This window comes from Xenopus tropicalis, chromosome 3 (assembly GCF_000004195.4).
Source record: "Xenopus tropicalis strain Nigerian chromosome 3, UCB_Xtro_10.0, whole genome shotgun sequence".
Taxonomy (NCBI): domain Eukaryota; kingdom Metazoa; phylum Chordata; class Amphibia; order Anura; family Pipidae; genus Xenopus; species Xenopus tropicalis.
This window is the reverse complement of record NC_030679.2, coordinates 68,545,744-68,562,074: the sequence shown is the minus strand read 5'-3', so window position 1 is coordinate 68,562,074 and position 16,331 is coordinate 68,545,744. Positions and strand designations below refer to the sequence as shown.

Below are 16,331 nucleotides of genomic sequence, written 5' to 3'. Positions count from 1 at the left end.
GAAAAAAACGCAATCGGACGCATTCGGCCCGTTCGTGGGTTAGTAAATGTGCCCCTTAGTGCCTTTTATTATAAAACGCTATTAGACAATTAAATCAGGTACAGATTACTGGTTTTCAAATCTTTTGTTAATGTACATAAATGGCATATCAAAAAAAAGACCATAGACAGCTCAGTAAATAGATGGGTAATTTGGAAAGATTTACCTGTGGTGTTTTTTGGTATCCAGAAAACCAGCACTTTTTGTAAATACAAAGGATATGATTATTTGGTGGGGGGTTAGAAAAAGGAATAGAAGTATACAGCAATTTCTAAGTATATGGCTCATAGCAAGTGTCCTAAATCTCATGGGATTGCTAAGTAACAATGCAATCTTTCATTTGCTATCACACCTATCTTGTACTGATTTTTTGGCGCCTGCACTGTAGTTTAGGAACCAAAAAGATAATTCTACATGTACATTTTTTCTTAAGAATACAGCCGCCAGTTAGAAGGAGGCTGATATCATGGAGTTCAGATACCACCAATGCTAAAGGAAGTTGTGTCTGAAAGTTGAGAATGCTGTTCTCAGGACATTGCAAACATTGTGTGCCCTTTTCTACCAATTTCATTAAAGTAATACATTTAGTTAGAAAATGATATGCCAATACAGTTTTAGACCAGACATACAAGATATTACTGTATCATTACAATTCAAACATGTGTAAAGGGGTAACACTTTACAACCCTTAAATTATGTTATTTTCCAGGAGGGTTCCTGGCCAGCTATTCCCCGTTTGTATTTCAGGGAGGGGGTGTAAGCCCCTGGGGTATAAAAAGGTAAAGCTCCACGGTTCACTCTCTTTTGGTTTATCTACTTGCTGGAGGGAGTGGTGTGGTGCTGGGAGCCTGGGACAGAGGTAGGTCCCAGCAGAAGTAGTAAGTGCCAGGATAGATTTGTAATAGCTCACTCTAGGAGTGAGAGGCAGGATCAGGGTAGTTAGTAGAGCAGCAGAGGCTCCAGTGAGGAGGCCAGTTGGGTTTGTACCCTGCTGTGACAAGGCTGCCAGTATAAGGACTCAAGCAGTTATGCTCAGGGATAGAGAGATCCTTGGATTGTGGGGCCACTGTGAGCTTCACCTAGCACTGGGGATTTATTCACCAAAGGCAGGCAATACAACCTCTGGGGTGTTGTAAATACTACATCTGAAACTGTAAGTAACAACTAGTTGACAAAAATCTTGTATAATTGAATGTTTTTTATGTTGAAGACATACCTCATTTTATTTGTGTAGTCTAATACCTGGATTATGCTAGTTATTACAAAAAAAGTTGCTCAACTATTTTTGCTGTCAGATTGTGTTAACACAGACATTTGCTGTTCTGTATTATGTGGCATGATGTTAAAGAGCTCATCTGACCAAACCTGTTTTATGAAAAAAAGATTAATTCTACTCACCCCTGGTACACTATGATAATAAAAGAAAGGTGACATCTAAGGGCTGATTTATTAACAATAGAAAAAGGGGATTGTATATCAGTGTTAAAAACACTGCCATATTCTTTATTACAATTGTGTTTTTTTTAGAATATCATTGCCTATGTCATGCTAAAAGTTAAAATTCAGCTACACCTTTAATAAATCAACCCACCGATTTACAAACAAATGTATTGAACAGTAGTGATGAGCGAATCTGTCGCGTTTTGCTTCGCTGAAAAATTTGCGAATCTTTCAAAAGATTTGCGCCCGCGGCTATTGTTTGGTCGCACGGCTATTATTTCGTTGCCCGCGGCTATTGTTTCGTCGCACGGCTATTATTTCCTCGCCCGCGGCTATTGTTTTGTCGCATGGTTATTATTTCGTTGCCCGCGGGTATTGTTTCGTCGCGTGGCTATTATATCGTCGCCCGCAGCTATTATTTTGTCGTGTGGCTATTATTTTGTCGCCCGCGACAATTTTTGGACGCACGCCGAATTTTTCTGCGGAAACAATCCGCCAATTGCGAAACACGGAAATTCGCCACAAATCCATGCCTGGCGAAACATTTCGCCTATCACTATTGAACAGTGTTTGGTAAATGAACCACCATAACTTCATAAAGATAACAAAGTTTTATTTGCTTTGGGTTTACATATTAGAGCATATGTGCACATGTTGCTTCTAAAACATGAAACACAATTTAAGATTTATAGCAAAATATTTTTTTTTTACTATTATAAAGTGTGTGCTGCTAATATACAGTATTGGATGTATACTGTCCCCTGTATTTCTAGCTTACCACAAATGTGTATGTTTAAGAGCAGTGCTGTCCAACTGCTGCGGTGCCGAGGGCCAGAATTTCTCTAGCATATATAGTGGAGGGATGCTAATGGAAGCCAGTTTTGACCACTCCCCCTTTTTACACTGCACCCACTTAAAAACCACACCCATATTATCACAAGAAAAAAAAATCCCAAATGGTTGATGCTCACTGCGGGTATATCAACCATCATTCCATATGTGAAAGAATTATATTATGTCATTTTAAGACACACCCTTAAGTCCATATGCCTCCTCCTCCCCTGTGGATAGCACAGCAACCCCCAGCACATAATTACACACCTTAGGGATCATTTAATGGCTATTTCCAACTACTAACAAACTCCCAGAACAAATCTCTGCCAGGTTCACCTCCTAAAGGCAGCATAGGGCAGACAGAGTATGACACACACAGGCAGCACAGGGCAGGCAGAGTATGACACACACAGGCAGCATAGGGCAGGCAGAGTATGGCACACACAGGCAGGGTAGGGCAGGCAGAGTATGGCACATACAGGCAGCATAGGGCAGGTAGATTATGGCACACAGGGGCAGCATAGGGCAGGCAGAGTATGGAACACACAGGTAGCATAGGGCAGGCAGAGTGTGGCATACACAGGCAGCATAGTTATATTAAACATTAAGTAGTACATTTCTCTATATAGTTTATCAGGTAAATAGCAGGAGCCACAGTAACCACAGCAATTTTATATTTAGTGGTTAGACCATGTGTTTAGCAAACAAAAGGTTTTGTTGCAGTTAAACAGGAAAAAATGGTGAGATGGTTAGTGCCAATTTTAATGGTAAAGGCCACTCGTTTAAGAGGATACAGTGTGCCTACTCTGCAATATGTTTAGTCAACAGCTAGCTAAACTTCTCTCTGCGATCTTGTATCTACCACCTGCCCAATAATTGGTGGTAATGTCATGGTTTATAGAACAAAGAGATGGAGGCACAGATTGGCCCATTGCCATAGGAATAAGTACAGGCAGGTTGTGCATTACACACAGGGTGTTCTTGTACAGTGCACCCAGTACCTTCAAAAAGGTAAGCAGGTAATGCATAACCAATGAGGCATGATACACTTCTGCTACTTGTCTGTACAATGCCAGCACTGCTCAAAATTCCAGCCAAACAGCCTTTCAAGGAAAACATTCACAGAGACCCAGATATTCTTAATAATAAGCCCCATTCTATTATTAACAATTTACCCCTGATGATAGCAGGAAAGTTTATATTTTAAACAATCCACTGCTATAGCTGCCAAAAGTATAGCAGGAACCCATGGAATTTAAAAGGTATGTTTCAAAGACAGAATGTTGAGGTGAACAAAAATACTATAACAAATAAGAATCTGCCCACCCTTTCATTGTTTTATATTGTTTGAGGAGTTTCAAAACAACTTTTTCACCCAAAGGAAAGTTCATATCCTCTGTAACTAAACGCTGGCAGCACAACATTGTGTGTAGTGTAATGTGCTGTTCCTTATCTCTGCCAAATAACTATTGACATTACATTTTCTATTGTATGCCAACTTTTTCTTATAATTCAGCAAATATATATATATATATATGAGCTACAGTAAACAAAATGTCACTCTTTTTAATTATCTTGTTTAAGTAGAAAATGAAAGAAAATGGAGTTCAACAAGGCCGGTGTATCATTGGGCTACAAGGTTCTGCAGCACTGGTTTTTGCATGGCATATACTGTTAAAATTATTCTATTCTATTGAATAGAAGCTAATGCATATTTATAATTATGCAAAATGTGTTTGATAATGAACAATATGTATCATTACTCAATAAACTGCGCTTACACATTAAGTGCATTTGCAGTCCCTAAATCTTCTCTTGCACATAAAAGCACTTCATTATAAGTACTTAAGTCAAAATATTCTCCCTGCACTTTCTTACAGTTGTGCATGTTTCAAATTTGGCGCTATTGTGCCTATTGATGCAGGGAAAGCCTGGAGCTACTGCCACCTTCTGAGCAGGAGGTAGCTCCAGGGTTGGTTTAGCTCTTAGAGATATTAGGTGCAGCTTAAAGAATTGGGTGTAGAAGTCAAATGCATGCTGAGCACCAGAAATTATGCCAGGCCAACTTTTACGCAACTAAGTCTGATTTGCAACAAAATGAACCCTCAGTTGCGCTAATTTTGCTCAATCGCCTACAACTGTAGTAGGCACAGTGTGATTGTGTCAAGAGAATTGTTCCCTTGTGAGCACCATAACTCCGGAATTCTGCCCAAAAAACACTGCTTTGTAGGGAAAAAAAAACTGGTGATTGTGCTGGAAATTGCACTTTGCTCACTGCACAGCACTGTTCCCTATTATTTGGACTTTTCTTACCTGTGGAACTACTCCAAATGCCTTTCTCCATTTCTGAAGTGGAATTGTTTGCCAGGATACCCCATCGATTTGAATGTCTCCTTGGGTTGATAATAATCTCAAAAAGGCAGACAACAGGGTGCTTTTACCTGAACCAGTTCTTCCTAATAAGCCTACCTGGAATGTTAGACATTAAAACAAGTATTAAGTATATATATTTTGAGGGAAACTTCACTTTAAAGTGTTGATAACTTTGAAAAATATACAGAGACTAAAAAGAACACAGTAGATTCAGTGAGGATAGCATTGGGAGGACTGAGGAAGACTGCAATATGTTACCTCAATGGACTATTAATTACTAACACACAGTTTTTGGTGTTCCAGAGGAATACCCACTTAATGGCACTATGCTGTGTCACATGTACGTTATCTTAAACTGCTACAAAAAAAAGTAAAAGGAATAGAATGTTAAAAAGGATAATTCTGGATGTTCTAGTGAAAATAGTGTGCTATGTACTGTATATGTATAGGATAACATGCATTTCTCTACATTCCATAGTGGCTTTAGAAAGTGGAGTACAGCACAGAGGTGTTTAGGGCCAGTACAGGAATAAAATTAATGAAATATCTGCAGGCAAAAATCTGCCTTGGTGCAAATTTAAATTGGTGTATGGTACACAATGTGGCCAAAGGTATCAGGATACCCCTTCTAATGTTGCATGTCCACTGCCAGTCTGAATGCGTAATTCCAGATGTAAGATTTGGTGGAAGAGGCATAATAGTTCACAGTTGTTTTTATGGTTTGGGCTATGGCACCTGATGACAGGGCCAAGTTCATATTAATAACCTTGGTTTCAAAATAATGTTGGAAAGGCTCTTGAATGGATACTGTTGGCCATATGGTATTTATTATGTAATATTAATTAATTATTCCTCTTAGTGTCTCCTATATTAATGCTTATGATAAGATAAATGCAGTTATACTTTAGTTGACTACAGAAAGCATATATCAAAACACATTGGCTGGTTGTCTTTGTGACTTCATATGTGGTTAAATAAGACTCGCAAAGTCATATGCATTGTATATAATATAATGATTATAACAATTTTTGTTACATGTTTCTTAGGAGGAGGGTCCCAATCAATATCTATGTCCCCTGGATATTGATTGATTCATCAGTGAATTCTTAAGCTGGCACATTTATTAAACAGTTTTTTGACTATCCAACCAAAAAACGGCCTAACTGATTACCAGATTTTGCGGATGCATTGGGTCATTAACAAACACAAACCCACAAAGGCAACCAGGGTATTTAGATGGATCAGAGCTATCCAGATTGTGTTGTGTTGTAACTGTACTTTGAGCTGGATAGTTGGACTGTAGGTCTGTGCAATTCCAGGTAGGAGAGAAATATTTTAGTGGAATTATAAACCAGTATTTTATATTACAGTTAATAGCCTTTGCATTTATATTGAGCCCTTTTAGTTTAAAACAAAATATTATTTTTCTAAATTGGCCAATTCCCATCACCAGCCTCAGGCAAGTGTTTGCTTGGCCCTATAAGCAGCTACTACTTTGGACTACTACCTGTGACTGCTCTGTGTTTGGACAGCTACCTATTTGTAATTGCAGGGAATATTTCAGCAGGCATGTTAATGATGTATACATTTTTTATATTTGCCCTTTAATTTTACTTATTTTATAAGAAAGCAAAAGGCGTATTTAAATTCATTAGACTTGATGTGATGTGATGCACTAACTTCCAGTTTTCTTAATAATTTCTAGATTCAGATCCATGGAAAACAAATCTTACATTTCATAACAGAAAGTTCATTTTAATCACACATGTCTTGCTTACCCTTTGTCCAGGGTTTAAAGAGAAGGATATATTTTCCAACACAGTGTGGCCTCCATCTTTATATTTTGCAGAAAGATTTTTCACTGTCATTTGACCTCCAGATGGCCAGACTTGGTTTTTCTTGATGTAATCATTTTCATATATCAGAACCTCTGAAAGTTGGTCATCTTTGTGGTTATTGTCATGTATCAACTCTTCTCTTGGCATGTCAATGAACCTGAAAATTCTGCTGACAGAACGCATCTAAAACACAACCAAGGAAGTTTACATACATTGCAGGGTAAATGAGACTTAACATTTCTTTTTCTCAAGCCTTAAGGATTTTATCTGAAATGTCTGACAAGCAATCAATCTTCCTTTATTTACAACTCGGTAATACATAGGGGGTTATGTAATAAAAGTTTCTAAGGGTAAGAACCCACACACCTGTGATAGATCTCTGCTATTGCGGGCAGAAAGCCCTGGAAACTCGCTCATTGGGTACCCTAAGTTTGCCCAGGAGAAGCAACCCATAGCAACAAATCAGCTAATTAAAATTACTGGCTACCTGTTTAAAAGAAAGCATCTTATTGGTTGCTATGGTTACTGCTACTGGGCAAACTTAGTGCCTTTTATTACATATGGGGGTTAGTAACTACACTGCTTTAGCAATATACATAGATACTATATTACTACGCTGGGGGTGCCCGGGTCAGACTAGTTTTATTGAAAAGGGCATTAATGTACCTAATTAATTTCAAACAATATTCACCTGACTCACAAGTGCACCTGCAACCATACCACAGGAATATATGGAGGGTTGATTTTGAGTATTTAATCACCCACTGAGTGGAAAAGCAGTTGGGTGATAAAAGACATGAAATTGCCCCTTGTCCCATTACCCTTATGCCTAAAATAGTTGCCCAGGCAATCTACTTTCATGTATTATTGATACAGGAGTCCAGGCCCTTAATAGCAGAGTTACTGTGTGGTTAGTGGCCAGTTTTTCTATATCTCATCTCTCATCGGACAATCAGTTTTAAATGTAACAGCTCCCAGATATTGAGGACCCTTCAGCTACGTTATGCCATTTTTCATGGAAAAAGGTGATGCCACCACTTTAAAATTAAGTGTAAATAACAACTAAAGTATATGCAAGTCTAAAATTCTTGCTGTTTAACTTAATCAGATCTAACATAAGCTTCTTACAACGCCAATCATTTTGGCATTTCTCATTAATAACCATATTGTTAATTGGTTTACCACAGAGTATGGAATGTCATCTGTTTATTATTAGCATACTCATTAATGCTATCAGAAGCTGTGTCATTTTGCTTACATTATTATAGCCCTTGTTACAATTTACATTTAAAAATATGCCTACATTGTAATATATAATGCAAAAACGATAGGTATATATATATATATATATACACAAAAAATGACGATACATTTTTTGTTCTTTACTTTTTTGCACAGGTTTCAACCTCCATTGCACGGTGTGCTACTTTTGCCTGGACTTTATATATATATAATTATGATAAACTTAAAGGAAAACTATACTGTCAAACAATGTAAATCTATAAGCAGCTCAAATTTAAAACCCTGCTTCATAACAAATAAACCATTTTTAAAAATATACTTTTTAGTAGTATGTACTACTCGGCCGCCCCCTGGGATCATACAATTCACAGTGCACACACACTAACAAGCCAAGGCACACATACGTTAAGTCACATCAGCCAATTAATGGACAGAGTTCTGCCTTTTGTTCCCACACTACTTCCTGTTACAGTTAGAGCTGCATTATTTCTGGTCATGTGATCTCTGAGGGAGCACCCAGCCCATCACTAAATGGTGGATCAAGGGAAAATGTGCAATATTTTTGGTACAGGTATGGACTTATTATCCACAATGCTCGAGACCTGGGGTTTTCCAGATAAGGGATCTTAGGGATCTCCATAACTTAAGTCTGATAAAAATCATTTAAATATTGAATAAACCCAATAGGATTGTTTTGCCTCCAATAAGGATTGATTATCTTAGTTGGGATCAAGTAGAAGGTACTGTTTTATTATTACGGAAGAAAGAAAATCATTTAAAAGTTTTTTAATTATTTGTTTATAATGGAGTTTATGGGAAATGGCCTTGCCATAATCTGGAACTTTCTGGAGAACGGGTTTCTGGATAAGGGATCCAATGCCTGTATATATATTTCAGTTTGGTAAGATTCTTTAATAGGTTACTTAATATGATATGAATTATCTGTTGGTCATGTATTGATTCTTGGGGTAAAGTTTCTCTTTAATGTGGATCACAATGATAAAAACACTGATTGTTAGGAAAGCTTGCTATTTTCAGAATGGACAAATGAAACCTTCTGATCTGTCCACACCACATTTCCAGACAGCACACATCATGGCATATATTAATAAGAAAGCCAGAAACATAGAATATAAGCAAATAGCATGCCATTCATGTCAGTGCTGTAAATTTTATGATGCATCGCACATAAAGGATTAAATCGAACATATACTTTTTCAAGGGACGTACCAAGCTATCCACATCAATGCTAGCATTTACAGCCCACTGTAATGTATTCATGATATTCATTGCCAATGTCAGAACAATTCCAACTTTTTCTTCCCCAGCACCTAAAAATAAACACATTACATTAAACACATCAGTTGAAGCATTTGCTGGCTTTAGAGTAAAAAGTAAGCACTGTTGCTAAAATAAAGTGTATTTTCTTACAAAAAAAAAGGTTTTTTGATGCAATAAGCCTAAATATATATGTAAAAAGTGTACAAGTAAATTTTAAGTAGCAAAAGCTCTGCTGCATTCTGTTGAAAGTCTAGCATTTATGGAATGTTGGCACAAGTCTGGATACGGCTGTGCAATTCATTAACTGGCTAAAATATCTTTGTAATCATCTACTGCTTAATAGCCAGGTAGGTCCTCATTGGTGGCTTCTTGCTTTCTCTTGGGGTACAACCCATGTTTTCCAGCAGAAAAATACCTGAAATCACTTGACATGCATACCTATTAACAAAGCACCATTACAACTTATCCTTGATATTTATATATATATATATATATATATATATATATATATATATATATAGTCTTGCAAAGAATCGGCACTCACCAGTATCGGGCACAGGCTGGGTGCTGACAAAAATAATACATCAAACTCAACAGTAGAAAGCACTCACAGCTACAGCATCAATCAGGTCAGTGATTTATTTCAGCATACCATCTACGCGTTTCGATCACCACATATATATATATATATATATATATATATATATATATATATATGCAACAGTATGTGACAGATCATACACAGAACTACGGGTATCACAAAGATATGCAGGTATAGGATATATTATTCAGAATGCTTGATACCTGGTATTTCCGGATAAAGGATCTCTCTGTAATTGACTCACCATGCCTTAAGTCTGCTAAAAATTATTTAAACATGAAATTAACCTCAAAGGATTGCTTTACCACCAATATGGATTCATGCACCTTAGTTGGGATCAAATACAATGTAGTTTTTACTATTACAGAGATAAAGATATCATTATTAAAAATTAGAATTATTTGCTTTTAATGTGCTTTATAAGAGAATTCTAGATAAAGGGTTTCTGGATAAGGGATCTGATACCTGTACTGATGTTTTAGTACAGAGAAAAAGGAAATCATCTTTAAAAATGAGAATTATTTGATTAAAAATAAGTCTACTGGGCCTTCCCATAATTTGTAGTCTTGTGGATAAAGGGTTTCTGCATAATGGATCCTATAACTGTATAAGTATAACCATAAAAGCCTTTAACAGCTCTCTGTTCACTTGTGGATGGTTTTAACTGTTTAAAAAATATGCCTACATATATAGTATCATGGCACAGCATTTAATCAAGTACCTGATGTTGCGATGGAGATGAATGAAACAGCGATAAAGAATATCACAAAAATCATTTCTATTGTCATTTGGAACCAGCGTAGAGTGGACAGATAGAGGAACCAGTTTGCAGTATGTAAATTCAGTGCTTTGTGAAAAAGGGTTTCAAAATATGGTTGTCTCCCGAAGGCTCTCAATGTCCATAAACCCTTCAAACTTGTTATAAGGTGAGCAAAAATCGGACTGCGGGCTGTTATTAAAAAGAGAGAAAGAGTTATATTTATATACTGGCACAGTGTCTGAAATTGTATGTTTTTTAGATTGCTAATTTAATTTCTGTACACTCCTTGAACATTAAGCAAGGCCTCACATATACAATTAATTTGATATAAACATTAATGCAGTAAATAAAAAATATATACACAATCAGCACAAAGCCCTTTTTGTATACACTGATGTTCTTGCTGTGTAAGATGCCATAGACAGTCACTATTTATTGGGCTGGTTGGGGGCTGGTTGAGCCTCTGTGTGCTTGAAATGTCAGGGCCTATTTTGAATCTCAATCCAGGCCTGACTGGCACTGTACTTGGCACAATGCACAGAATGCAGATTGCACTGACAGGGGTTTGGTATAAGTGCTTAGCATATAGCATATGGCACTCAAAGGAATGCAATGCCCTCTAGTTCTTGCATCTAGCACTTTGTCAATCAGCCCAAATAACAAATAATTGTTGTTGAGATTTTACCCAAAGTTTGCTGAATGTCCCTTACCTTCAGATTCTAACTGTTTTAGTTGCTGAGATGTGTGAAGAAAGTATGATCTCAAGAGAATAAAAGCAGCAATTACAGGCACAGTTGCCAGGAAAATGTAAGGTTCAAGTAATGAAACCACTGTTATTGCTCCAATCACAATAAGCACAAGCTGTAAAATAAAAGAAGTATCACAGGAAAATAAAACTGTATAATAATGTACACACTTATACAACTTAAGATATGAAAATTGGTATAGATAACATAAAATATGGAAAGAATGATTCAGCTGATCAGGAGTCAGGATTTTAGATGGGAGTATGAAAGAAAACACAATAGGGGGAATTTAAAAAGTGACAAAATCAAATAAAAGCCAGATTGTTTGGTTTTCCTGTCATAAGGTGCCCATACACCTTCAGATCCGATGTCGCCAAGCGAGCGGATCTTCTCCCGATATCCCCCACCCCTGGGGCCAAATGATCGAATTATAATGACGGGTATAGGCAAAGTCGGTCCGGGGACCGCATTAACGAGCCAATGTGGTCCCCGATCCAACTATATTTTTTAACCTGCCTGATCGATATCTGCCCGATTTCAGGCCAGATATCGGCCAGCAGGTCCGTCGGTAGTGCCCATACATGGGCCGATTAGCTGCCGTTTCGGTCTAAGGGACCAATATCGGCAGCTAGAATCGGCCCATGTATGGGAACCTATATTCGCAAACCTCAATCTACACTTCTGGGATTTCGCCTTTTAAAAAAACAGATATTAGATTTTGCCTTATATGTGAAATTTTAAACAACATTTAAATAATCATTCTACCTTTAACTCCTCCTCCTAAACCTGTCAGTCTGCCATCAGGCAATTCTCAGCTGTACATCTGCTTTGTAATATTGACTGTTTGTTTGTTTTAGAGATGAAATTCTCTGTACACTAGTTATTCTACTGTCAGCATACCTGTGTGAAGTCAAATATTGACAGAGGTAGAATGTCATCCAATATTGCTGTATCTTTTGAAAATCTGTTAAGTATCCGACCTGTATAGAAATTTAGATAATAATGAGATCTTATGTTCATGCCAAACTGTTTTATATTAAAATAATGTAGGTATATTAAATACAGTCTGAGTGGACACAGATATTGTAAGGCCAACATTGTATAAATAATAGTAGTGGAATTAAACAAAACCAACCACTTTAAATCAACAACTTATATAATTTCCCCATAATTGAAAATATTAGAAGGTGAAGTTTTAACAGTTTCACTCTTATTGTATTTAACCTAGCTCTGATAGCACTTTCAGCCTTGCACCAGCCTCCATATGCCATGTTTGTACAACCTTTTCAAACTCTTTCCATCACAATCCTGTAGTGCTATAATGACTTTACAAGTGGCTCCAGAAGGGTGTGGTAAGAAGTAAGTCTCAGTGGCCCAAATCGAACTCAAGCCCCAGACATGACAGCACATACTACTACTATTAATAATGTCTGGATAACCATTCCCCTTTATTACATAGAATAAAGGCAATATTAGTATGTTGGTCCTTTAAGAAATTAACACAACTTTAAACTGATGCCATTAATATGTATAAAAAAATACTAAAAACAAACACAACATTAAATTGTGATTAGTGGATGGAAAGCTTCTTATAATGAGCATGATAATTACTGGTTATTTTCCCTTTGTATTTGTTTAAGATTAGAAATATCACATTCAGGTCTAAGCTCTTTTAAAGCGATACTGACATGAAAAAAATACTTTTCAAAATATGAATGTACATTATAAGTTACCTATAGGTCACATTGATCACTGTTTTTGTAAGTAATTGTTACTTGGAGTTCCTAAACCTGACTGTTTTGCCAACCTGACTGTCCCTTCTCAGCCTGTCAGTTATAGCTTCTACTGCTAACGGCCTACTGCTGCACAGAGGAACATGGGGATCAGATAGGTGATGTCCAAGCATTGGGCAAATACTTTTATGGCAAAATTCTAAAGCTTATGCAAAGTCAGTGTAATGATATATTTAAAAAACTGTTTCATTTCAGGTGTCAGTATCTCTTTAAGAAAATTAAGACTTATGAAGAGACAGCTTGCCTATCCTTAGAAGCTTCTGGTAGTGCAGATACAGTTGTAAAGTTTGAGTCCCAAGAAGAAAGAGAAACATAAGAACCACAAATTCATTAGCGCGATCAGCTCCTGAAATGGCATTGTGTTCACCTCACCTGGACATACACACTAACTTACCAGCTCTCATTGTATTGAAGGTTGACATTGGGGCATGTAGAATAGAATGCAGCATTTTTTTGTGTAATACCCTCGAGACTGATATAAGACTGTGTACGAGAGGCAAACCTCTGAATATTCCCAGAGCCAGTAAGGAGTCAGCCACACCAACGTAAATGTAAAACACATAGTAAAAGCTAGTGTGTGTCACAATGACAGAAAGGATGTCTGATGCTTCAGATATATTCTCATTACTTGTCATGTTGCTAACAGGAGCATTTCTGAAGAAAAAGCAAAAAAATAAACTGTTTAAAGTAATGTGCAGAAAAAATATTAAGGGCAAATGTACAACAGAAGGGTTCTCATTTTAAAGAACAACAAAACTGGTGTTGTCTGGCATTTCACATTCCAACCAATTGCTGGCAACAGGGGGCAATTTTGTTTGACAGTTGGTTGACTAGTGATCAGCGTGTCTCAATCACTCTGATAATTAATTATTTTAATGGCTGAGAGATGTAAATAATGGGTTCAGTTAAAGATCTTGAACAGTATAGTGTCAATATTGTATTAGAAAGACAACAAGAATCTTGTTAATAAGCTTTTTTTTCAGAACAAAGAGAGACAAAAGGGTCTTTTATGAGGTTAGTGTTCTTTTAAATAAAGCCTTAAACAAATATGTTGATATGTATAAAAAGAGCATTTAGCAACACTCACAGAAAGACATTAACCCATGTTAAAAAAAAGAAAATAAAAAATAGATTTAAGCAGATTTAGAAAAGCATAGGAGAAGAGTGGGTGAAACTGGTGGGTACAAGGCAGTTCTGTTGGTGCTTCCTAACATGTGTGTCTGAATAACAAAAGTCAGAAGATAGATAGGGGGCACATAACATAATGGATTGCAAATACTAGGAAGGACCCCTATAGTCTATAAAAAGTAACACACAATTGGCTTCCAATACTGGTTTTAAACTGAGCATTAATTTGATTTTGTATTTTTGCATTTAGAAAAACATTTAAAATAAAAGTGTTGTTAATAAGAAGAAAGCTACTTACCGTTTAATAATCCAGAGCCCAGCTGACGATGCAATGACCTGTAAACGAAAGCAAGCAGCACAACATACATTGTTAGATACTCACATTGTTTAAGTGTAGTAAAATATTATTGCTGTTTAGTAATGATCTTTACATACAATCATTTTATAGCACTTACAAGCACATTTATTCATTTTTAAACTGCAGCTAGAATATTGAATTCTTTTTGTATTCACGGTTGCATTTAGTCCCTGTTTTATGTGAGATTTTAAGTTTTGTGAGAAGAAACACGACTACAAAAAGAACGCTGCCTTACATAAAAACCACAATCTCGAATAAAAACAAATATTTACTTTGATATGTGCAAATCAGAACTCTATTACCAATACATGTGCCCAATAGTATTTTCTAAAGATTCCTAGATAGTTTTCTAACAAAGTTAGCAATAATTGTTCTAGAAATTATGTTTGACTGCTTTACTTTCAGCGAGTGTGTTTATTAGCAACTGAAATTTAAGGGTGTGGGTACACAGGCCATTGCAAAAGTTTTAAAAGGTAGAATGTTCAATAACCAAAACACAATGAATGTGTGATCACAATAACATTGTAGCAAAGACATCTCCTTAGGTGCATTTGCTCTTTCAGAAACTCAGAATCTCAGCTCATAGCAAATTCCTACCCACAGTGGTGATATTAGCACAAGACTAAGGGGCTGATTTACTAACCCACGAATCCGACCCGAATTGGAAAAGTTCCGACTTGAAAACGAATATTTTGCGACTTTTTCGTATGTTTTGCGATTTTTTCGGATTCTGTACGAATTTTTCGGATCCAATACGATTTTTGCGTAAAAACGCGAGTTTTTCGTATCCATTACGAAAGTTGCGTAAAAAGTTGCGCAATTTGCGTAGCGTTAAAACTTACGCGAAAAGTTGCGCATTTTTCGCGTAAGTTTTAACGCTACGCAAAATGCGCAACTTTTTACGCAACTTTCGTAATGGATAGGAAAACTCGCGTTTTTACGCAAAAATCGTATTGGATCCGAAAAATTCGTAAAGAATCCGAAAAAATCGCAAAACATACGAAAAAATCGCAAAGTACCGATCATTACGAAAAAAACGCAATCGGACTCCATTCGACCCGTTCGTGGGTAAGTAAATCAGCCCCTTAAACTGTGGCACAGTTGACTTTAACAAAAATACATGTATCATTTTCAAGATTTATTTTTTTTTTGTCACATAAAAAAAAACCCAAGGCGTATAACTGTCTCTAACAAGATATTTTTATATCGAGGATGATCTAAACATTGGTGTAAGTGTAGTCATTGTAGACACTTGACTGTGGGACATATTAGAGTTCTGAGAGCTGTAGAAGACATTATAACCCTATAAAAAACTTTGATGTCACTGATCTCTTCTTGGTCAGTGTGGGCTTGGTTAGTGTAAGAATCTAGCCAATCATTTGGTTGCCCTGTCAGATAGTCAAAAGAAGAACAAAAGGTTTATAAAAAAAAGTCCCCCTTTTTATTGGTAGGATTAGCAATTTACTTATTAGCACTCCCCAGAGAGAAATGGTAATGAAAGATTAAATATTAAAACAGATACTATTCAATATATTGCATAAATTGCCTTAAAGAGATACTGACACCAGAACTGAAACCTTTTTTACATCATAAAACTGTCTTTGCATGAGCTTTATAATTTCACCATAAAAGTAATTCCTAAAGCTTTTACATTCTCTATCTGATCCCCCATGTTCCTCTATGAGGAGAAGCTATAACTTACAGGCTGAGAAGGGACAGTCAGGTTGGCAAAACAGTCAGGTTTTGGAACTTCAAGTAGCAATGGCTTATAAAAGCAATCCTATCAACAAAAAATGATCAACATGACCTATAGGTAACTTTTTATGTAGATTCATAATTGAAAAAGTAGTCTTTTTTGTCAGTATCACTTTAATAGCGAGGAAAGACTTTTGTAAATA

The 16,331-nt window shown here is 36.5% G+C and overlaps 1 protein-coding gene across 2 annotated transcripts in view; it reads right to left on the bottom strand.

The window, feature by feature from the left end:
* Nucleotides 1-16,331, bottom strand: part of cftr (cystic fibrosis transmembrane conductance regulator) — a 73,044-nt gene that overhangs the window by 9,560 nt on the left and 47,153 nt on the right. For both annotated transcript variants that reach the window (XM_031898971.1, XM_012959952.3), the window contains 8 exons: nucleotides 14,374-14,411; nucleotides 13,342-13,601; nucleotides 12,055-12,134; nucleotides 11,119-11,269; nucleotides 10,370-10,597; nucleotides 8,997-9,097; nucleotides 6,465-6,707; nucleotides 4,627-4,782 (listed from right to left, as the gene is read on the bottom strand). In XM_031898971.1, coding sequence (XP_031754831.1) covers nucleotides 4,627-4,782; nucleotides 6,465-6,707; nucleotides 8,997-9,097; nucleotides 10,370-10,597; nucleotides 11,119-11,269; nucleotides 12,055-12,134; nucleotides 13,342-13,601; nucleotides 14,374-14,411 — 1,257 coding nt within the window. The remainder of the gene's footprint in view (nucleotides 1-4,626; nucleotides 4,783-6,464; nucleotides 6,708-8,996; nucleotides 9,098-10,369; nucleotides 10,598-11,118; nucleotides 11,270-12,054; nucleotides 12,135-13,341; nucleotides 13,602-14,373; nucleotides 14,412-16,331) is intronic.